Below are 23660 nucleotides of genomic sequence, written 5' to 3' on the forward strand. Positions count from 1 at the left end.
TCCACTTACCATATAGAAACACTTTGTAGTTCTACAATTACTGACTGTAGTCCATCTGTTTCTCTACATACTTTTTGAATCTCATTTCACCCTGTTCTTCAATGGTCAGGACCCCCACAGGACCACGACAGAGCAGGTATTACTTAGGTGGTGGATGATTCTCAGCACTGCAGTGACACTGACATGGTGATGGTGTGTTAGTGTGTGTTGTGCTGGTATGAGTGGATCAGACACAGCAACACTGCTGGAGTTTTAAAATACCATGTCCACCCACTGTCCACTCTATTAGACACTTCTACCTTGTTGGTCCACCTTGTAGATGTAAAGTCAGAGACGATCGCTCATCTATTGCGGCTGTTTGAGTTGGTCATCTTCTAGACCTTTATCAGTGGTCACAGGACGCTGCCCACGGGGAGCTGAGCTGTTGGCTGGATATTTTTGATTGGTGGACTATTCTCAGTCCAGCAGTGACAGTGAGGTGTTTAAAAACTCCAGCAGCGCTGCTGTGTCTTATCCACTCATACCAGCACAACACACACTAACACACCACCATCATGTCATGGTCACTGCAGTGCTGAGAATGACCCACCACCCAAATAATACCTGCTCTGTGGTGGTCCTGGGAGAGTCCTGACCATTGAAGAACAGGGTGAAAGCAGGTTAAAATAGTATGTAGAGAAACAGATGGACTACAGTCAGTAATTGTAGAACCACAAAGTGCTTCCAAATGGTAAGTGGAGCTGATAAAATGGACAGTGAGTGTAGAAACAAATAGGTGGTTTTAATGTTATGACTGATCAGTGTAAATAAGTTCTGATAATTTAATTATATATGTAAAAAAAAACATCAAAAGTCGTAACTGCTATTAAATCCATGTCCTATAGAGGTGTAAGGTAAACTTTTGACCTCACAAGTACAGTGTATCACAAAAGTGAGTACACCCCTCACATTTCTGCAGATATTTAAGTATATCTTTTCATGGGACAACATTGAAAAAATGACACTTTGACACAATGAAAAGTAGTCTGTGTGCAGCTTATATAACAGTGTAAATTTATTCTTTCCTCAAAATAACTCAATATACAGCCATTAATGTCTAAACCACCGGCAACAAAAGTGAGTACACCCCTAAGAGACTACACCCCTAAATGTCCAAATTGAGCACTGCTTGTCATTTTCCCTCCAAAATGTCATGTGATTTGTTAGTGTTACTAGGTCTCAGGTGTGCATAGGGAGCAGGTGTGTTCAATTTAGTAGTACAGCTCTCACACTCTCTCATACTGGTCACTGAAAGTTCCAACATGGCACCTCATGGCAAAGAACTCTCTGAGGATCTTAAAAGACGAATTGTTGCGCTACATGAAGATGGCCAAGGCTACAAGAAGATTGCCAACACCCTGAAACTGAGCTGCAGCACAGTGGCCAAGATCATCCAGCGTTTTAAAAGAGCAGGGTCCACTCAGAACAGACCTCGCGTTGGTCGTCCAAAGAAGCTGAGTGCACGTGCTCAGCGTCACATCCAACTGCTGTCTTTGAAAGATAGGCGCAGGAGTGCTGTCAGCATTGCTGCAGAGATTGAAAAGGTGGGGGGTCAGCCTGTCAGTGCTCAGACCATACGCCGCACACTACATCAAATTGGTCTGCATGGCTGTCACCCCAGAAGGAAGCCTCTTTTGAAGTCTCTACACAAGAAAGCCCGCAAACAGTTTGCTGAAGACATGTCAACAAAGGACATGGATTACTGGAACCATGTCCTATGGTCTGATGAGACCAAGATTAATTTGTTTGGTTCAGATGGTCTCAAGCATGTGTGGCGGCAATCAGGTGAGGAGTACAAAGATAAGTGTGTCATGCCTACAGTCAAGCATGGTGGTGGGAATGCCATGGTCTGGGGCTGCATGAGTGCAGCAGGTGTTGGGGAGTTACATTTCATTGAGGGACACATGAACTCCAATATGTACTGTGAAATACTGAGCAGAGCATGATCCCCTCCCTCCGGAAACTGGGTCGCAGGGCAGTGTTCCAGCATGATAATGACCCCAAACACACCTCTAAGACGACCACTGCTTTATTAAAGAGGCTGAGGGTAAAGGTGATGGACTGGCCAAGCATGTCTCCAGACCTAAACCCAATCGAACATCTTTGGGGCATCCTCAAGCGGAAGGTGGAGGAGTGCAAAGTCTCGAATATCCGCCAGCTCCGTGATGTTGTCATGGAGGAGTGGAAAAGCATTCCAGTGGCAACCTGTGAAGCTCTGGTAAACTCCATGCCCAGGAGAGTTAAGGCAGTTCTGTGAAATAATGGTGGCCACACAAAATATTGACACTTCAGGAACTTTCACTAAGGGGTGTACTCACTTTTGTTGCCGGTGGTTTAGACATTAATGGCTGTATATTGAGTTATTTTGAGGGAAGAATAAATTTACACTGTTATATAAGCTGCACACAGACTACTTTTCATTGTGTCAAAGTGTCATTTTGTCAGTGTTGTCCCATGAAAAGATATACTTAAATATCTGCAGAAATGTGAGGGGTGTACTCACTTTTGTGATACACTGTACATTGCTCAGACATTTCCAGGTACATTGCTTTGCACCGTACAGGTCTGTCCTACAATATTTCATACTCTCGACTTGCCACGTCAATACTGCTGTAAATAATTTGTGTCTGGACATTTCCCAAACGTTCTTACTAAACCATGCTTACACCTATCTTTTCTTTTTTTTCTTTTCTTTTTAAACAAATATAAAATGGGCTTTTTAATGGCTTAACCCTGGCTTGAAATGTGTGTGTGTGTGTGTGTGTGTGTGTGTGTGTGTGTGAGTCTGTGTGTGAGTCTGTGTGTGTGTGTGTGTGTCTGTGTGTGTGTGTGTGTGTCTGTGTGTGTGTGTGTGTGTCTGTGTGTGTGTGTGTGTGTGCAGCTCATGTGCTCGAGTCCTGGCCCATCTGCTTTTAGGACACATGATGGATATGGAACAGAGGTTTGAACAGCCCTGCTGTCCCATCACAGAGTCTTATCAGTGGGATATGATTTAGATATCTTCCTCACTGTCCACTGCTCCAGTCACACACACATACACACACACACACACAAGAAGTGTGATGGCAATATTAGACTGTGAAGGTCAACACCTTCTAACACACTGATGCAACGGCGGTGAAAACGACACATCTAAGGTGATGAACGCTTCGGCTGGCACGGTGCTAACAGCCCCTTGCTGCACTTGTGCCAATCACATGTGTGTTTGATTACTGGGTTGAAAGAAGGAAATGGCACAGAGATACAGATCCTATTTATTCAGCGAGGACCTTCACACTCGGGTGTGTCACACTCACTTCCAGAAAGAGTTGAGTTCGAGTCGAGCCAAGCCTCTGTTTTTATGATGGCATGATGAATGTGTAAGACAGGTGTATGCAGGCGGACCATACACTTGTCTGATCTCAGAAGCTTAACTATGTCGCCTACTGGGTAGAGCTGTAGGTTACCAACCAGTAGGTTGTGGGTTTAAATGCCTGCTCCTCCCTTGTGCAAGGTCCTCCAAAGAAGCTGGGATATGTGAATACAGAATTTCACTGTACTGTACACATGTATAAAGGCCCTCACATCCCAGAATTTTCTTTTCATATTTTATGTATGAACAACAGTATATCAACTGTACTGTACAACTACATAAAGAAGTTTACCAAGACTGGAAGAAAAACCTAAACTGTCACCCTTAAGCTAAGAGGAAATTGGTTCACTTCTGTGTAATTCAAGAACCATTCAAAACCAAATCTGCATTAAATTAAAACCCGCTGGAAGACATGTTACTGTCCAGAGTCGAGTGTGTTTTACATTGCCTTGGGTTTGCAATGCTGGGAAAGAAAGAATACAGATACAGATACAAAATCAGCGCCTTAAAAAAGTTTAAATCCAATAACAGGGTACCTACTGCCAAGCATGCTACTCTGGGCTGTTTTGCTGCTAGTGGAATTAAATATGCGGGATTTTCTGACAGCTCAATATCTGAAACCAAATGGATTTAATTGTTCCAGCAAAACAGTGACCAATGCACATACAAAAGGGTTTTGGAGTGGCTCTATCAGGCTAAAATGAAGTGGCTCTTGGATTGGCTTTCATCAAGTACTGACCATAAACTTAAAAGAACATTGTGAACTCCAGTCTGTTCCAGCAACAAACGTGGTTGAATAAAAAATCTACCAACTAAAGTGCTCAAAGACGCAACAGGTGTTGTGCTGTGGAAGCACTGTGGACCGTTCTGCAGGAATTATGGTGTTTATTGGCTATGGAATATTTCCACAAGCTTGTAGAGTCCATGTCCTGTCGTATTTACAGTTTTCCCAGTCAAGGCAAGAAGAAAACTCAGACTAAGATGGTCAGCTTAGAATATGAGGAAATGTGGCCCCTAATGTCAGGCCCATCCGCGAACACTGGGACAAACTGGACCATTATTTCAGCCCCATCCGCCAACACTGGGACGAACTGGACCATTATTTCAGCCCCATCCGCCAACACTGGGGCGACCTGGACCCTCATGTCAGCCTCATCCACCAACTCTGGGATGAACTGGATCCTCATGTCAGCCTCATCCACCAACACAGGACAAACTGGACCCTCATGTCAGCCTCATCCGCCAACACTGGGACGAACTGGATCATTATTTTAGCCCCATTCGCCAACACTGGGGCGACCTGGACCCTCATGTCAGCCTCATCCACCAACTCTGGGATGAACTGGATCCTCATGTCAATCTTATCCGCCAACACTGGAACAAACAGGACCCTCAAGTCAGCCTCATCCGCCAACACTGGGACACACTGGGATGAACTGGACCCTCATGTCAGCCCCATTCGCCAACACTGGGACACACTGAGATGAACTGGACCCTCAAGTCAGCCTCATCCACCAACACTGGGACACACTGGGATGAACTGGACCCTCATGTCAGCCCCATATACCAACACTGAAATGAACTGGACCCTCAAGTCAGCCTCATCCGCCAACACTGGGACGAACTGGACCCTCAAGTCAGCCTCATCCACCAACACTGGAACGAACTGGACCCTCAAGTCAGCCTCATCCACCAACACTGGGACAAACCAGACCCTCATTTTCAATTTCCTCAATATTACAGGTTGATGTCTATAAAATGTGACAGCTTTTTACATCTAATAGTTTTCATCTGTCTCTACCCTTCTCATTAATCTAGTTTGTAAGTGTTTCTGCATTTCCCTCTCGATTTCCTTGAACTGTAATGGAAAGAATGCACAATAGCGGATGAAATTAGCATCCTCCGCTGGCTACGAATCCGAGCCAGGATCACCGGCGTGCCAGCGGCTTCGGTGCCAAACCAACACTCAGAGATTAATTGCTCGGCTGCACTCAGTTAAAGTGCGGCGGCAATTTGGCCTGAACCTCCCTCTTCATTTACACATTAAATTCCAATAGCTCAACACGATCATGCATCTGTGCATAATATATTTAGTTCAGAGTCTGGGCTGAGAGAAACGCCTTTCAGCGGGACCTAAGACGGTGCGATGTAATATTTCAGTTCTTACACTAACTCTGCTGTTCAAAATCCTATTAGAAAAACAAGAGTGTCTCTGTCCTGTTTACCAGAGAGGAGGGGCCGATAAACCAGACTCAAAATTTACACCAATATTATCCTTTACATACCATTCACATTCTACTTTTATTTTTTTATTTATACATGTATGTATATATCGTCTGTAATTATACTACTGCTGCTATTATATATATATACTGTATATATACAGTATATACAGGGGTTGGACAAAATAACTGAAACACCTGTCATTTTAGTGTGGGAGGTTTCATGGCTAAATTGGACCAGTCTGGTGGCCAATCTTCATTAATTGCACATTGCACCAGTAAGAGCAGAGTGTGAAGGTTCAATTAGCAGGGTAAGAGCACAGTTTTGCTCAAAATATTGCAATGCACACAACATTATGGGTGACATACCAGAGTTCAAAAGAGGACAAATTGTTGGTGCACGTCTTGCTGGCGCATCTGTGACCAAGACAGCAAGTCTTTGTGATGTATCAAGAGCCACGGTATCCAGGGTAATGTCAGCATACCACCAAGAAGGACAAACCACATCCAACAGGATTAACTGTGGACGCAAGAGGAAGCTGTCTGAAAGGGATGTTCGGGTGCTAACCCGGATTGTATCCAAAAAACATAAAACCACGGCTGCCCAAATCACGGCAGAATTAAATGTGCTCCTCAACTCTCCTGTTTCCACCAGAACTGTCCGTCGGGAGCTCCACAGGGTCAATATACACGGCCGGGCTGCTATAGCCAAACCTTTGGTCACTCGTGCCAATGCCAAACGTCGGTTTCAATGGTGCAAGGAGCGCAAATCTTGGGCTGTGGACAATGTGAAACATGTATTGTTCTCTGATGAGTCCACCTTTACTGTTTTCCCCACATCCGGGAGAGTTACGGTGTGGAGAAGCCCCAAAGAAGCGTACCACCCAAACTGTTGCATGCCCAGAGTGAAGCATGGGGGTGGATCAGTGATGGTTTGGGCTGCCATATCATGGCATTCCCTTGGCCCAATACTTGTGCTAGATGGGCGCGTCACTGCCAAGGACTACCGAACCATTCTGGAGAACCATGTGCATCCAATGGCGGTGCTGTGTATCAGGATGACAATGCACCAATACACACAGCAAGACTGGTGAAAGATTGGTTTGATGAACATGAAAGTGAAGTTGAACATCTCCCATGGCCTGCACAGTCACCAGATCTAAATATTATTGAGCCACTTTGGGGTGTTTTGGAGAAGCGAGTCAGGAAACGTTTTCCTCCACCAGCATCACGTAGTGACCTGGCCACTATCCTGCAAGAAGAATGGCTTAAAATCCCTCTGACCACTGTGCAGGACTTGTATATGTCATTTCCAAGACGAATTGACGCTGTATTGGCCGCAAAAGGAGGCCCTACACCATACTAATAAATTATTGTGGTCTAAAACCAGGTGTTTCAGTTATTTTGTCCAACCCCTGTATATATATATATATATATATATATATATATATATATATACATTGATACCCATATCTGATTATATAAGGCATTCTAATTCAACAGCAATGAAATACTGTGAAGTGTGGTGGTGGGAGTATTTAGTGATATAATACAGCTCTGGGGCTGGTTTGACGCCAGCCAAACTATTGCTTTACAGAAAGCAGACCGACTGCTTACACTGTATTAATATGTATAATTTGCAACAACCTGGAATTACACAATATGGCCAAAAGTATGTGGACCTTTATAAAGTTTCAGCCACGCCCATTTCTAACAGGTGTATAAAATCACTCACTCGCTCTTTTAACCGCTTATCCAATTAGGGGAGCTTCGGGGGGGGGGGGGGGGGGGGGGGGTCGTCCTTGCTGGAGCCTATCCCAGCTTTTCAATGGGCGCAAGGCACACAGTAACACCCTGGACGGGGCGCCAGTCCATCGCAGGGCACACACACACACACACACACACATGCACAGACACCCATTCACTTATAGGGCAATTCAGTGTCTCCAGTTAACCTGATTGCATGTTTTTGGACTGTGGGAGGAAACCGGAGCTCCCGGAGGAAACCCAAGCAGACGTGAGGAGAACATGCAAACTCCGCACGGAAAGGACCGGGGACCAACCCGCCTGGGGATCGAACCCAGGACCTTCTTGCTGTGAGGCGACAGTGCTACCCACCGAGCCACCGTGCCACCCTTATATTGTATTTATATGTATAATTTGCAACAATGTAGAATTACACAATATGGCCAAAAGTATGTGGACACTTCTACAATGTTTTAGCCACTCCCTCTGCCAACAGGTGTATAAAATCAGTCTTATAAAATACATTTCTATGCATCAATATATGATTGTATCCCTGTGCAATTATTATTATTCTTCAGGCCACCCAAGGAGGATGGTGGTCCCTGTAATTTTAAGGGGGGGTTTTCTTCGCCACTGTCACCCATGGCTTGCTTAACAGGGGTTTTGGTGTGTCGACTTGACGGTGCACAAATTTAGGCCCATAAAGACACGGTTGGACAGGGTCGGTGTGAAGGAACTCCTAACCTAACCCCTTCAATACCTTAGGGATAAATTGGAACGTTGACTGTGAGCCAGGCTTTCTTGATCAACACCAGTGCTTGACCTTTTAACACCATAGGCACAAAATCAAGCCCTTTGTTTTCCAATAGCTGTGCCCGAGGAACTCTGGAGCATCACAAAAGGGCAACGTGTACCCCGAGCAATCACCATCTCTATTAGCGCGCTCCCCACGGGACAGACCTCGGCAGCCTCGATTCATCACCCCAGTGCAAATCATTCTTAATGGAGCCGTCGGCGGCTGCTGAGGATAAGAATTAAAGCTGGTGGGTTACACACACACCTCAGCAGGTAGAGATTACAGCCCTCAGCAGGGCTCTTATCGAACAGCGCAGGTTCCCGGGCCTCTGTGAGGACGAACAACTAGGGGCCGGGATGTCACAACCCTGGCTTTTACAATCAGGTCAGCCATATTGTTCTTTTAATAATAGTAGAGTTTTATCAGTCGCCAGGATCCCAGTCATCGTGGGCTAGCGCAATCTACCGCTGCACCACCCAAGGGCCCAATGAATCCACAATGAGACTCACCCGTGCCTAGCCTGCACAGAACCCTCATCCTCCAACATCCTCCAACATCCTCCAGCCCCGGTTTCCTCCCACAGTCCAGACATGAAGGCAGGTTAACTGGAGATACTAAAACTGCCCTTAGATCTGAATGTGTGTGTGCGTGTGTTTGCCCTGTGATGGACTGGTGCCTGTGTCAGGGGTGTTTCCTTCTGCTTTGTACCCACCGTGACCCTGAATTGAATAACGTGGTGGTAAAACAGATAATAAATGAACTATTTTATGTTTGGACTATATAGTGCCCTCTGCAGGCCATTCTTGGTATTACCGGTTAATTATTCTAACTTGTAGCCTCACTCACTTTCTTAACCGCTTATCCAATCAGGGTCGCGGGGGGTCCTGGAGCCTATCCCAGCTTTTCAATGGGCGCAAGGCACACAGTAACACCCTGGACAGGGCGCCAGTCCATCGCAGGGCAGACACACACACACACACTCACCTATAGGGCAATTCAGTGTCTCCAATTAACCTGACTGCATGTGTTTGGACTGTGGGAGGAAACCGGAGCTCCTGGAGGAAACCCACGCAGACACGGGGAGAACATGCAAACTCTGCACAGAAAGGACCACCTGGGGATCAAACCCAGGACCTTCTTGCTGTGAGATGACAGCGCTACCCACCTAACCACCATGCCACCCAACTTGTAGTCTGTTCATAACATATAACAACAGTAATAACAACAGTGATCAGTAGATTGGGTGTATCTAACAAAGTGGTCAGGTAGTAAATATAAGTATACAGAATGACCATGGGTCGTCACACTGAGAGTTCAGAAGAGCATGTAACTCTGGCAACCTTTTTTTTTTTTTTTTTTTAATTAAGGTCCAATATATACCTGCCAACTTTATTGCACTCTGCTCATCTGACAAAATACTACCAGGTGACAGAACCCATAAAACCCGACCGTCTTATTCAGTTAAAGCCGAGTCTGGTAATTCGGCGCCGTCTTACCGTTCACCCTTCCGTCAAACCCAGACATAAATCACAGCGAATGAAATAATCTGTGCATAATTTACACGGCACAAAGTTTTAATTTTCAATTACAAGTCCCTGTACGCACACCCGCCCGCACAAAAGGGCAGAGGGGGGATTTCATTACGCGGCCGTAGACGTCCTGGAAATGAAATCCATCTGGGAGTTTAACGATCAGGATCGAGACGCGTGAAGACGTAAAGAACGAAGCTTGTACCAGGGCTGAGGAAGCTCATATTTTACACACTTTGGTTACATTCATGACAGGACGGGTAATTACTGGTTACACAAGATTCATCAGTTCAGTCATGGACAATTTTGAATCTCCAATTCATATCACTTGCTCGTAACCGGAGCTCCCGAAGGAACCCCACGCAGACACGTGGAGAACATGCAGACTCCACACTCGGACTCGGACCGCTCCACCTGGGAATCACACCCAGGACCTTCTTGCTGTGAGGCGACAGTGCTACACACCGAGCCACTGTGCCAGAGTTGGGTTCCCACCCAGAGCCACATGTTAAGGCTCCATGTGACTCGTGCGGATGCCCGGACAGGTTGGTAGCTCTGCTGTGATTCCACAGTGGCGTGCTAGAGCGTTAGACAGCTGCGCCATCCAAGCACCCACCCAATCTTATTTTTATTAATTTATTATATATAAAATAAACACATATACACGAATAAATTCAAACACTTTTATTTATAATTGTAACAGCCAATCAAATAAACAAGACAAACAAACAACGTAAAGAACATTAAAGAACAGGAAATTCTAAAGAGCACGTGAAGTAGATCAGACTGATTGTCAATCACATAATATGTTTAACATGCAGATTATTTAATAAGAAAATATAGGCTGAACTTTGGTTAGAAGGCACAGTTTAGTTTAGTTGCATCTATTAAAACATTTGTTCATTTACTTCAACCAACATTAAACAAAGAAGGTTGACCGACAAAATGACTACAGATCTACAAACTGTAATGATTTACCTATATGATACATATCTATAGCCGAGCTAAAATGTAAAGAGAGATTTCAGAGAGATTTACCGCCATGCTAATCTGCCTCGGTGTTGTCCATATTTACTGTAAAAACAGCAGCGAGCACGATGACACCTCAATTCTTAAACTATTAACTAATTAAAGCCGAGTTGAAAACTGTGCGGTGCAAAAGTGAAGGATTCAAAAGTGAATTCCTTTTTTCAGAAATCAGAGAAACACTCTCACAGAGAGCAACAATCATTTAATGTTTACTCATATGCACAAATACAAGCCCAGCAACATTCATAAGCGTCTTTGAGTATCTTGAAAAGCGCTATATAAATAAAATGTATTATTATTATTATTATTATTCAGTCCTGAGGCACCACCCACACTGCCTGTCAAGTATAGAGACACCCAGATGTTCAAAACAGTACAAATTATATATATATATATATATAGGGATTAAAAAATCCCTTCTTCATCATCCCAATCTAGTCATTTCCAATTCCAGATAGTGAATCCACTGCTGTTTCACAACCCCCCATCTGACCAAGAAGAGCTGGACCACCACACGCCCCCTCCAGCACATATTCAATCTGCTGCCAGTGTTGGCTTCCCACAGAGAGTTGTATTGTGTATGGAAAGCCATGCTAGGCACTCGTGCAGACCACTCCCATAGATCGCATATAACATCAGCAGCAAAAAGACACGCCGTCCGACCTTCCCTCTCTCAAACACGGCCAATCGTGTTCGTGTGGACGCCCGGCCGGACTGGTAGCTCTTCTGTGACTTTACAGTGGCGTGCTTGAGCGTTAGACTGCTGCGCCACCCGAGCACCTACTCAACATATATTGTTGTTTATGTGAATATAGTTTATAATAAAATAATCATATTTTCTTTATTCAGAATATACAGAATGTGACGTAATACTATGTCATGGTGATGTCATAGTATATTATTAGTATGCCAAAGTGATGTCATAGTATGTCACAGTGATGCCATAGTATACTATTAATGTCATAGTGATGTCATAGTATATTATTGTCATAGTGATGTCATATTATGTCATAGTGATTACATAGTATACTATTAATGTCATAGTGATGTCATATGTCATAGTGATGTCATAGTATATTATTGTCATAGTGATGTCATATTATGTCATAGTAATTACATAGTATACTATTAATGTCATAGTGATGTCATATGTCATAGTGATGTCATAGTATATTATTTTCATAGTGATGTCATATTATGTCATAGTGATTACATAGTATACTATTAATGTCATAGTGATGTCATATGTCATAGTGGTGTCATATTAATAATATACTATGACATCACTATGACATACTAATAATATACTGTCATAGTGATGTCATAGTATATTATTAATGTCATAGTGATGTCATATTATGTCAAAGTGATGCCATAGTATGTTATTGTCATAGTGATGTCATTGTATATTATTAGTCTGTTAGTGATGTCATAGTATGTCACAGTGATGTCATAGAATACAGAATGTTTTGTCATACTATGTCATAGTGATGTCATACAGAATGTTGTCATAGTATGTCCCAGTATGTCAGTGATGTCATAGTACCTGACCTGTATATTATACAGAATGTTGTCATAGTGATGTCATAGTATATTATACAAGGCTGAAAACGTGGAACAGTTATTAATCACTAGGGGCAGTAACATGGTGAAACTCAGTAAAGCTGTTCAGGTAGATTTATTCTTCGTTTCCCTACTTGGAGGTCAAAAACTTCCCGGTTCCCTTTTAATCCTGAACACATTTGATAGCGGAGGGCCACAGTCCTACAGAGATTTGTGTTTTCCTTCCTCTAACACCGGATTCAGACCTTACTAACACACTGATGAGTGTTGCACCAGGTGTTAAATGAGGTAGAAAGCTGAATACTTCATTAACACAACCCTCCAAGCCCGGAGTCTGATGAACCTGATCCTTTGAGCAAAACACACAAACAGATGTGAGTACGTGCAGGAGTAAAACATCTCAAGGTGCGGGTGCCGTGCGGTGTCCAAGCCCAATCCCACAGTCTCCAACGAGGAACCGCACAGCGTACAGAAGCATTTCAACTCCTGCAGCAGTCTGCCTCAAGAGCACCGACCGAACTGCTGCTGCGAGCAAATCGTACGGCCATGCCGCAGAGCCCGCGTCATCGCCCGCACCCGAGGACTCCGGGAGAGTCAGGAACGTGGAAAACGGCAGCCATGACAGACAGATTATCCCTGATTTGCTTTGCTCCCTTCAGTGCGCCCGGCTCACACTAAGCTGCTCATGGCCATTTAGTTTTGGTAATGGAAAATACAATAAAAAAAAAAAAAAAAGATTCATTCTTTGGGAGGAAATTCTTATTCTTGACCAGGCTTTAGTCAGAGGGAAATCTGCATGTTGGGATTGTAACAGTGTTGTTTAAAAAAATCCTAATTTTAATTTTTATATGTATTTAGGATTAAAAACGTCTTAACAGTCGTAAAAGAACTGTCACTTAAACCCTCAGACTCCTTTCATTAATATTTTGGTCATTTATAGGTTTAAGGGTAAAATAATAATCTTATTAGAACTCGGCAGTGGTGGCTCAGTGGCTCAGGTCCTGGACTTGTAATCGGAAGGTTACACTGGTTCAAGCCCCAACACCCCCAGATTGTCACTATTGGGTCCCTGAGCAAACCCCCTAATTTTCATCGACTTGTACTGTATTCAGCCACAATTCTCAATGCAATTCTCTTGGGGTAAAAGTGTCCCGTGAATTTTAGCGTCACATGGAGCTTGGTGTGGCTTTGTTTGGGAACCCACTGCCACCCTGGTAATTGCACGGTAATTTAGTGTCTCCAATTCACCTCAGGAAACCCACGCAGGTGGGGATCGAACCCAGAACCTTCTTGCTGTGAGGTGACAGTGCTACCCGCTTAGCCACCGTCCCACCCCCAGTGGATTAAGAAAGTGGGTATTGGGAAAGACTAGTCTAAAAAAATGTGCAAACATCTGTGCAAATTGGAGTGATTCAGGAATGACCGGGGTGTCGTTTAATTAACGGTACAGTCATGGAATGCTGAATCATTTCCAAGCTAATTAATCAGTGAACACGGTATTATTTAAACAAGTGTTCAGTAAAAGACTCAAGTGTTCAAAATATACATTTTACCAAATTAATTCCATGTAGGAACTGTTATATGTAATATTACAGGGGAAAAAACAGGCATTAATCTGTAAAACTATTGAATGCTGAATACTGAACAAGGTTTTTGGTCTGAAAGGACTGTGACAGGATTGACAGCATGAAAAGATAAATAAAAATATATATTAATTCTGGATTACCGGAAAAAAAGGTATTAGATCCCTCTTCATTTTGAACCAAATAAACAAATGCTGCCAAATAAACCCGTAAAGCTTCAATTACAGCAGTTAAAAAAGAAATAAGGAGAAAATACTGATAAACCTTTATGTAAAACGTGATTAGAGCTTGTTTTCAGACGTCAGAACAATATTAGCAGTGACGAACATGAGGCAGAAAGTTGCCCAAAGCACCACAAATATTACCCAGCATGTGTGGTGGAACGGAGACCGGTGCTTGTTCTGTACATCCCTTCCAAAAACAGGCTCTAGCTGGCGGCGACCGAAGTACACGAGGGTGGCGGGGATGATGTACTGAATGCCCGTCCCGGCGTATGCCCCAGTGATTCCCACCAGAGCCTCCAGGTCGTGTGTACAAAACGCCACGATGATCGGCGGCACCAGGGTGATCAGGGGAAACACGATGCGATCCACCACCATGGGGTAGGTCCCGCCGTCGCGATGGAACAGCGTCTTCCAGTTGTTACGCAACGTGACGGCGATGATTGGGAAGTTGGTGCTGATGGTGAAGACCGGGAAGAGTCCCAAGAAGTAGCGCAGGGCGGCCACGCCCAGGACGTCACAGTTGTCGGTGAAGTTGAGCGTGTACATGTCTCGCAGCAGCGAGCTGTCGAAGCAGAAGATGGCGGTGAAAGAGACCAGGCCGTAGAAAGCCAGGATGAGCACGTAGTCTACCGTTATCAGCGCCGTCACCCGGCGTTTGTCCGAGATGGGGGTTATTAGAGAGGGCAAGGAGTGCTGGCACATGAAGGAGTACACACACACGCCGAAGAGGTTGGGAACTCCGCTGAGCTGCGCCACCTGAGGGTGGCCCTCGCCGTGTCCCTTTCCGATGCGGATCAGCGCCAAGATTATCATCATGGTAAAAGCTGCAAGGAAACAGAGTGAAAAAAAAAAAGAGAGGGTTAGATTGGTTTATCCTGATTAGGCTGGCAGTGGGGTACAGGGTGGCATCCTGCACAAGCTGGGAAGACAGTACAGGACACCATAGGAAGGAGAGGACAAACTTCACACAGACAGGAACCAGAGCTCAGGAGATGTGATGCAACAACTCTATTTGCCGCACGTTATAGACACAATGGGTCTGTCTGAAAACCCAGTGAGCTGCCTTTCTGCCTACCTAGGGAGCTACCTTATCACTAAGAATTAAGGCACCTCAGTAGGCAGCATTTGCTTTTTGTTTTTCATTCAACTGTAATTTATTTAAGTGACACAGAATGAGGATGACATGCTTTTTATTTCAATTTTCCGTTCTGTTTTTTTCAGGGAACATTGTGTCCTTGTAATCAGACTGAATCATTTTATTCCCCTGGCAGACATGAAACTGACACAATAGTAGCTGCGGCTGCTGATTAATAGACGTGGTAACATCCTTTGCACCTACATGCACTATTAATTGCCTGTAAAAGCAGCCATGCTTATGACAGATGGACGTCCCTTACACAGCACACCAGCATATCAGTTTCCCGGCTGTGTCCCGAACAGCATTCTAAGTGGTACGTAGTGTGGAGCTATACTGTTAGTAGTGCACCAACTTGCTGGATCAGCGTTTCTCAGCTGTTTTCAGTAAAAGGACAATTTAAAAGTATGCAAACTCTCAAGTCTCGTCAGTCTAATATAAAAAACATATATAAATATACGTATATATATATGAAACGTAAACTCAGCGGCACAGAAGTAAAACATGTGGTGGGAATGTCGGAGGGGATTCCTCATAACTGCTAGATTAGCATTTAAATATTCAAAACATACACTCTGAATCACTGACAGCCAACACACACACACACACACACATTCACACAAGTGGTCATAAAAAAACCCAGGACCACCCTTTTAATTTTTTTCAACATATTAGGTGGCTAATACTCTGCATTTCCGTGATTAATTGCATAACAATCAATTCTTTTTATTTATTTCGAAGTCAGAAGATGTTTGACGGCACCAGGGTTGCCAACCAAAAAAATAATTATTAATAATAATTATTAAATAAATAAAACCCTTTATTTTGGTCACTGTGGTGTTTACAGGCTGAGGTTTGATCAAACTGAATTTGGTGCTGCCTAAATAAACTGGTAGGATTTATTTCTACCCACCTTAAGGGTTTCTCCAGTTTAATTTTGTTAAATATAAAAAATGGATTCATGAGACTTTCATCTATTTTTATTTTTAGATACATTTGCGGTTCTTTTAAATGGCACATGCTGGTGGTTTTTTTTAATTTCTTTTTTAGAGCCGCACCATCCAGAGAACATTTTGTCCTTGTAATCAGACTGAATCATTTTATTCCCCTGGTGGATATAAAACTGACACAACAGTAGCACACCGCTGCAGATTAATAGACACACTAACATGCTTTGTACCTACACGCACTATTTATATATATATATTTTTTTTTTGACTACTGGATTGAATACTTCATGCACCAGAATACTTAAGGGCACCAGACAGGCATGTGGCCGGACAGTCCTTCCGTTAGCGAGAACCCCCCGTCGGCTCGAGCCTCGCATTCTCAGGTCTCGGTCTGTCTCTGCTTTTGCACGATGACTACCTGAGCCCGATCGCAAGGTGAGATATGTCCCGCAAGGACGAGGGTTTGTGTCCCCTTGTCGGCAAGGAGGGACGACGCGTGACGCATCGTAAAGCAGCCAGGGGTGCGCGGTAGGAGGAGGGCTGTGACTAATCCCAGCTGTAATGATGTGATTGAGCAGTAAAACAAAAGGGTGCAGACACAGCCGGTACTTAACACTCTGTTCCAGGAATGCCGGACTTGCCTCGGCGGCCCTCGGAGACTCGAGGACCTTGTCATGATGGATGCGTTCGGTCCTATCGATCGGAAATGGCCTCTCTGCTCGGTGCTGTGGACCGGGGCAGAGTGGGTGTTAGCACTTCGTTCGTATTAGAGTTCAATACGCAAACTGTTTTGAATAGATTAAAAGCATTTATTATCAACATTCTACCTTTAATGTTTTCATGGTTTTTCTAGTCCTTATCAATGTTCCGATTCATTCCAAAGCTACTCAGTGGAGCCGAGGTTAGGGCTCTGTAATACAAGCTTTTCTTTATGTCTTTATAGAGCTTACTTAGTGCACAAGGGTGCAGTCACGCAGGGCCTTCCTTGAACTGTTGCTGCAAAGTTGGAAGCATGTAATTACCTTTATATAAATGATTTATTACACCTGTTACAATTGATGTAGTAACACATGAATTCAACAATTTAAAGGGGTGTCCAAATACTTTTCATGTGACTTTTAAGAGGTTTTGGGTTCATAACCACTACATACGTACTTAGTTTTTAAAACAGTCAGTAGAGTGAGACAGATCGTCTCTCGTCCATACTGAGGATTTGTTGTGACAGAGGGGGATATGATTGATTAACGGATCAAGCCCACATGCCACTACGTCAGGCGTTCGCCGCAGGACTGCCGGGTCTGCATAACAACACCTAAGCACCTCACATCTGTCCAGCGTGATTGTGAAAGCTAATAACATGATAATGTTGAGCGCACTGGGAATAACCTCTAAGCGTCCTGTACAGAAATGCAGGGCTTTACTTTTTGGTCCCCTGGACATGCTGGCATATTGGCAGAAAGTAATTACGTACTGTCTGTCTTGGTTAGGACATAAGGCGGAGTGTCCTGGATGGTAGGCGTACAAGGTGTGTCCTTTTGGTAGAATATGTAAAGACATCACGGCTGTGTTCACATAATAAGAGGAATAATACAACAGTGCCCTTATTTGTCATATATACATATACTGGTGTACAGTACAATGAAATTCTTTTTACACATATCCAAGCTTGTTTGGAGAACAGGGTCAGACAGTGTACAGCGCCCCTGGGACAGACAGGGTTTGGAGCCTTGCTTAAGGGCCCAACAGTGGCTGCATAGCAGAGCCTGATTGATAGCTCAAAGCTCTACCCACTAGGCAACTACATGCTCACTATTGCCATTTATCTATAGAAAAAATGCTGCTTCAAGCCCTTTTTGTCCTTTTTACACCGTGACAGTATATTGTCTAAGCAATAAAGGGTTAAGGGACTTGCTCAAGGGCCCAACAGTGGCAACCTGGCAGTGGTGAGGCTTGAACCAGTGACCTTTTGATTACTAGACCAGTACCTTAACCACTAGGCTACAACTGCCCCTATTTCACTTCACTGACAACATGGTGGCAGGTCCGGTTCCGGCGGGGAACCCTCACTTGGGAGGCAGGAATACCCAGACAGGACGCCAATCCAACGCAGAATTTCTACCACCCCCCGCCACTTCTTCAGGCATACCCAAACATGTCTGTGTAGACGCTCGACTGGTCGATAGCACCGCTGAGATTCAAATCCTGATCTCAGCAGTTGTGGGCTAGCATGATGGACCGCTGCGCCACCCGAGAACCCCTCGGTATCATGTAATAATGTATGGTATGTTAATTTGGCCAAGATTATGTGGACACCTAACCCTAACCCTACTCTACTGGGAAAACGGTTGGACTGCTACCTCCAAAACTGTCTGAAATGTATCAATGAATGTTCATAGGAAACAGGCATTCCTAATAAAGTGCTCGATGTGTGTAAATAAAACTGGACTCCTGACAGCCATGTCCCAAATAACCTTTAAAAAATAATGGCTGTGCATCTAAGAGCAGCCGGTGTAACAGAACTGCTGAAACTCATTCGTTCTGTATTAACGGTGCCAGACTGAAGAGCAACAGAGTGGAAAAATCAAGGGCGCATTTAATCCAAATACTCCTGACATGCCATGCCACGGCCAGAGTCCGCTATACAGATGTTTAACCTTCAGCGAAAAGGCCTCCGTCGGTTAAAGCCGCGATGTGATTCTGTCTGGGCGCAGGCTGTAGAGTGATTCATCACACGACCCGAATTTCCCCCCTGTGAGCTTGTTGACGAGTGGAGAAAATGCCACCGATATTTATGTTTTCGGGTTTTATCCATCTTGATATGTCTGGATGTGAGGCTGGGGCTGGCGCTTAGGTCCGAACTGTTAACTCTAGGTGCTGTAAAGTCTGCGCCCCTCAAAGTCACACAGCTGAACTACAAAAAAAAACCAACAAAGCATTTATTTAAGTTCCACACACATTTGACTCCCATTCGAGACATTAGAACAAGTATGTGGAGCTTCTTATACTCTAATAGCCGCTAGCATGGTGCTACGAACACTGCTCAGAGACATCAGAGCTTAATTCCATGGGAAACAAGAGAAGAAACATAAAGAAAGGTTAGAAGTGGCCTGGGAAGTGTTCACACAGACAGAACAGAGCTGAAAGGCTTATCCTGGCATCTGTTCTGAGCTTTAGAAGTGCTGTCTTAATGAGCGGTGCAGGAGAAGTCTGGTGAGAGAGGTGTTAGAAGATAAACACTGCCACTCTCATTTACAAAGGCTGGAAATCATGAGGAACTGAGTGATCACACTTTCTACAGCGCCGTCACATTGCTTAAAGGGGAAGAGTCACATTTTTTGCTATATTTGTGCATTTTCTCCCTTTTTTCCCCAATTTAGACCCTGATCGCATCTGAGGAAGGTATATTTGCCTAACACACGCTCCCTAAGGCTAACTGTGTTAGCTTGGTAAGCAAAAACTGCAGTGATGTAATCAGCGTAATCGCTGTCTAAGTCCTGCGTCTGAATAATCTGCCTTATGAGTTTGTTGTGTTATTAGAATCCTCTTTAATTAGGTAGCTCCCTAGGTAGGCAGTAGGCAGCTCACTAGGTTTTCAGACAAACCCAAAAGTATTTGTTCTGATCTGACAAAGCCTTTATACAAGAGTCCATGCATGTCCAAAACAGCCTTGCCATTTGAAGGTGCACTTGTCAGTGCGCATCAAGTGCTGGTTCCAAACCCGGATAAAATTAGGAGGGTTGCATCAGGAAGGGCATCCAGCAAAAATACTCTGCCTTAAATTATTTTCAGGACCAAGAAAGATAGAAAAACAGAAAGAAAGGAGGGAGGGAGGGAGGGAGGGAGGGAGGGAGGAAGGAAGGAAGGAAGGAAGGAAGGAAGGAAAAGAGAACAAAAAAAACAAAAAAAAAAGAACAAAAGAAAGAAAAAAAGAAAGAAAAAAGAAAGAAAGAAAAAACTAAAGAACAAAAGAAAGAAAAGAAAAGAGAAAGAAGAAAAGAAAAAAAAGAACAAATGAAAGAAAAAAACTAAACAAAACAAAGAGCAAAAGAAAGAAAAAAGAAAGAAAACAAAAAAGAACAAAGGAAAAAACAAAAGAATGAACAATAGAGAAACAAAAGAAAAAATAATAAAAAGAACAAAAAAAGAACAAAAAGAACAAAAGGAAAAAAAGAACGGAGAAAAAAGAACAAAAGAAGAAAAGAGAAAAAAGAAAAGAAAGAAAGAACAAAAAAGAAAAGAAAGAGAAAAAAGAAAAGAGAAAAAACATGAAAGGAAGAACAAAAAAAGAAAAGAGAAAGACGAAAAGAAAGAAAAGAGAAAAAAACAAAAAAAAAGAAAGAACAAAAAGAAGAAATAGAGAACGAAAAAATAAAGGAAAGAGAAACAGAAAAGAAAAAAAAGAACGAAAAAAGAGAAAGAAAGAAAATACTTTTTTTTTTTGCTGAAGAGTTTTTATTTATTCAGTAGACAAAAATGAATTTAAATAATAAAATATGAACACATCACAGGCATTTCGGTCAAAATAATGTTTAAAATGAGCTATAACTGCTCAGACTGAATTGAAAGCAGAGATTTAAATTCTAAGCATAAAAAGTAGAAGCAATTTAAATAAAAAAAATCCAAATGTGCAAATCTGATGATTTATGCGCACAGTAAGCAAATTACTGTTCAACATAACGCTGTGATCTAAATCTATATACACATACATATATACATACATACATAATTGTATACATATGGATCTAGTCCTGGTTGACCTGCATTTCCCCAAATCAAACACTTTAAGTAGGTAAAACAATCAACATGTAAAGTATTCTCACGGTTACCAGCCGTCAGGCAGCTCCAAAGTCTTTTCATTCATCTGCTGAGCAAACGACTAAGCAATGAACACGGTGAAGCGTGAGTCTATCCGAGTACACGACATAAAATAAATGAAGACAGGTTTGTGAGTCACGGGCAGCTGGAAGACGTGAGCGGCACTGCGTTTAGCATTTTTTATTCCAGCCCTCGACTTCTGTACCGACAAGGAGATGACGGAGGACAGACAAATCAACAGCGCTGGTGTTGATAAAAGGCTTAGTTACCATCTACTGAGCTGATATCGACAGAGCTGCACCGAACTGCACAAATTCAATCACTGTGTCTAATCAGTTCCACGTTCACTGTCCGGAGGAAATCAAAGTTAGAGGAAAACTCATTAAGGAGAGGAAACGTGAGTCAATACTACGCCAGCCCAGGACGGTACAAGATCAAAGACTTTTCTGGTACATACGTGCTGCGACGGGTTAGGACACAATCATTGTAGTCAAGAGACATAGTCAAGAATCTCACTATCTGGATGCAATCTGGGCAGCACAGCAGTAAAGTATGACTGAACCTAAGCTGTGCTATCGGACGGCCGTGTGTCTGCACAAACATGACTGGCTGATATTCCAATCTTTATTTCCTTGTCTGCTCCCGTTATGGGGTTAGCAAGGACCCCGACCGCCCCACCTGGGGATCGAACACAGGACCTTCTTGCTGTGAGGTGACAGTGCTACCCACTTAGCCACCGTGCCGCCCATTGGCTGACATTCCAATATTCCACCCAATTCTCCTGTTGCATTTCTCTCGACACTTGAACCACCTTTACTCTGGCCGATGAGGACTGAGACTATCACACGTCCCATTTCCAACATCACCGGCTACATCTTTTCACCAGCCAGTAGGAGTCCCAGAGGGAGTTACACCCCAGGCGCAGAGCACCCCAGGAGTGTATATACAGTATACAGTATACAAATATACAGTAATCCCTCCTCGATCGCGGGAGTTGCGTTCCAGAACCCTCCGCGAAAGGTGAAAATCCGTGAAGTAAAAACCATGTGTTTATATGGTTATTTTTATAACCCGATTCCATCGGCTTTAGCATTTAGCATCTTGTCATTAAAACCAATGGATTGAGGTAGCACAGCATGCTAACGTCAATATAACATTTCCCTTCATGTAACGATAACGGTTACATTTCCTGACAAGCCCGAACTTGCAAATAAAAACACTCGGTACAAGTTTATACAAGTTAAAAATCAGTAATATTTTATTTACGTTTGAAAAGTACTCCATTCGTTTGTCCGCACCGTCAGCCATGTTTGAACAGCCTCCTTATCGGGAGCGCGCACAGGATGACGTAAAATGCGTCTATGTAGAGAGAGAGCTAGCTTTTCGAACACACCCCGCTTGTCTGCAGAACTTTATCAAGTTCTCTCTCTCTCCCTCCTGTTCGTGTGCACGCTGTCTGTGCACGCCACTACGCATCTTGACCAATCACGTGCGGCTTTAACAGAAAAAAACGACCGACGTTCGTTCGCGACCGACCCATCACTAGCAGAAATCCGCGGTTTATATTTAGACATGCTTGCAAATAAAATCCGCGATAGAGTGAAGCCGCTAAAGTCGAAGCGCGATATAGCGAGGGATCACTGTACTTGATTTATAAAATTGGCAATCTGGTCCCACTGTGGTTTTCAAGATGTAACATAAAGCCTCCACAAGGGGGCGTTCGTGTACAAGTTCATTTTGTGTTTGTGCCTGTTAAAATTGTTGATTTAATTAGTATTTTTCTCTGTGACCCATTTTTTGGCTCGCGACCCACCCAGGGTTTGAAAAACCTCCTCAAGAGGACAGATTCTCAAAACATAAAGAGCAAAATGACATTTCTCGCTAATAAATAAAAAGATTGTAAAACGGGGCGAGCAAATATACATTCCTCTTCAATACTGAATTCCCAAAGCTGGGCGCCGGGCTAAACGTGAATAAATGTGAATACATTTTCCTTGAGGTCAGTTCACTCTGCATCACATTATTGCTTTAAGTTTTCATTAAGGTGCAGCTATAACTCAGAACTGTTAAGCTATAGAGAGTCACACTGCTCATCCCAGCGACGCTCACCGTTATGATGAAAGCAGGTCCATTCAGGAACTGAAAGGTTTCCTTGGTACCATCAGCTTAACGTGGTCCCTAATATGATTCAATTCAGTGAACTCGCTCACTTACTGGTTCACGTTTAGCAGGCTGATGTTTTAAAGTTATCCATTCATATTCTGTGCCAAGTTTCTAATTCGACTGCATTTAAATACACGTTGGCACCTTCACATACAGTCGAGGACCAAACGTCTTGGGTCCCGAATGAAAATAAGTACGTTTTTTTATTTCAAATCTCAAACCTTAAGGATATCAAGGAGTTCTGACCTTTATGGACCTTCGACTGACCTTAACCCTACTGAGCATTTATGGGGCGCTTGAAGATGAGCCTTCGGTAACATGACAAGATGCTCTTCGGTCTGTTGTGAAGTCATGCTGGGAGATCATGAATCATCAGCATCTCGACGGTGATTGACTAGGGCATCAAACATGGACATTAGGCCGCTCAGGTGGCGCAGCGGTAAAAAGATACGCTGCAACCAGAGCTGGATTCTGAGTACCTCGTATCGAACCCAGCTCTGCCTTACCGGTCCGA

General features: G+C 43.5%; 1 protein-coding gene across 2 annotated transcripts in view; it reads right to left on the reverse strand.

The window, feature by feature from the left end:
* Positions 1-14112: 14112 nt before the first annotated feature.
* Positions 14113-23660, reverse strand: part of tmem104 (transmembrane protein 104) — a 39559-nt gene continuing 30011 nt past the window's right edge. For both annotated transcript variants that reach the window (XM_063019092.1, XM_063019091.1), the window contains exon 10: positions 14113-14907. In XM_063019092.1, coding sequence (XP_062875162.1) covers positions 14141-14907 — 767 coding nt within the window. In that variant the 3' untranslated portion in view covers positions 14113-14140. The remainder of the gene's footprint in view (positions 14908-23660) is intronic.

This window comes from Trichomycterus rosablanca, chromosome 22 (assembly GCF_030014385.1).
Source record: "Trichomycterus rosablanca isolate fTriRos1 chromosome 22, fTriRos1.hap1, whole genome shotgun sequence".
Taxonomy (NCBI): Eukaryota; Metazoa; Chordata; class Actinopteri; order Siluriformes; family Trichomycteridae; genus Trichomycterus; species Trichomycterus rosablanca.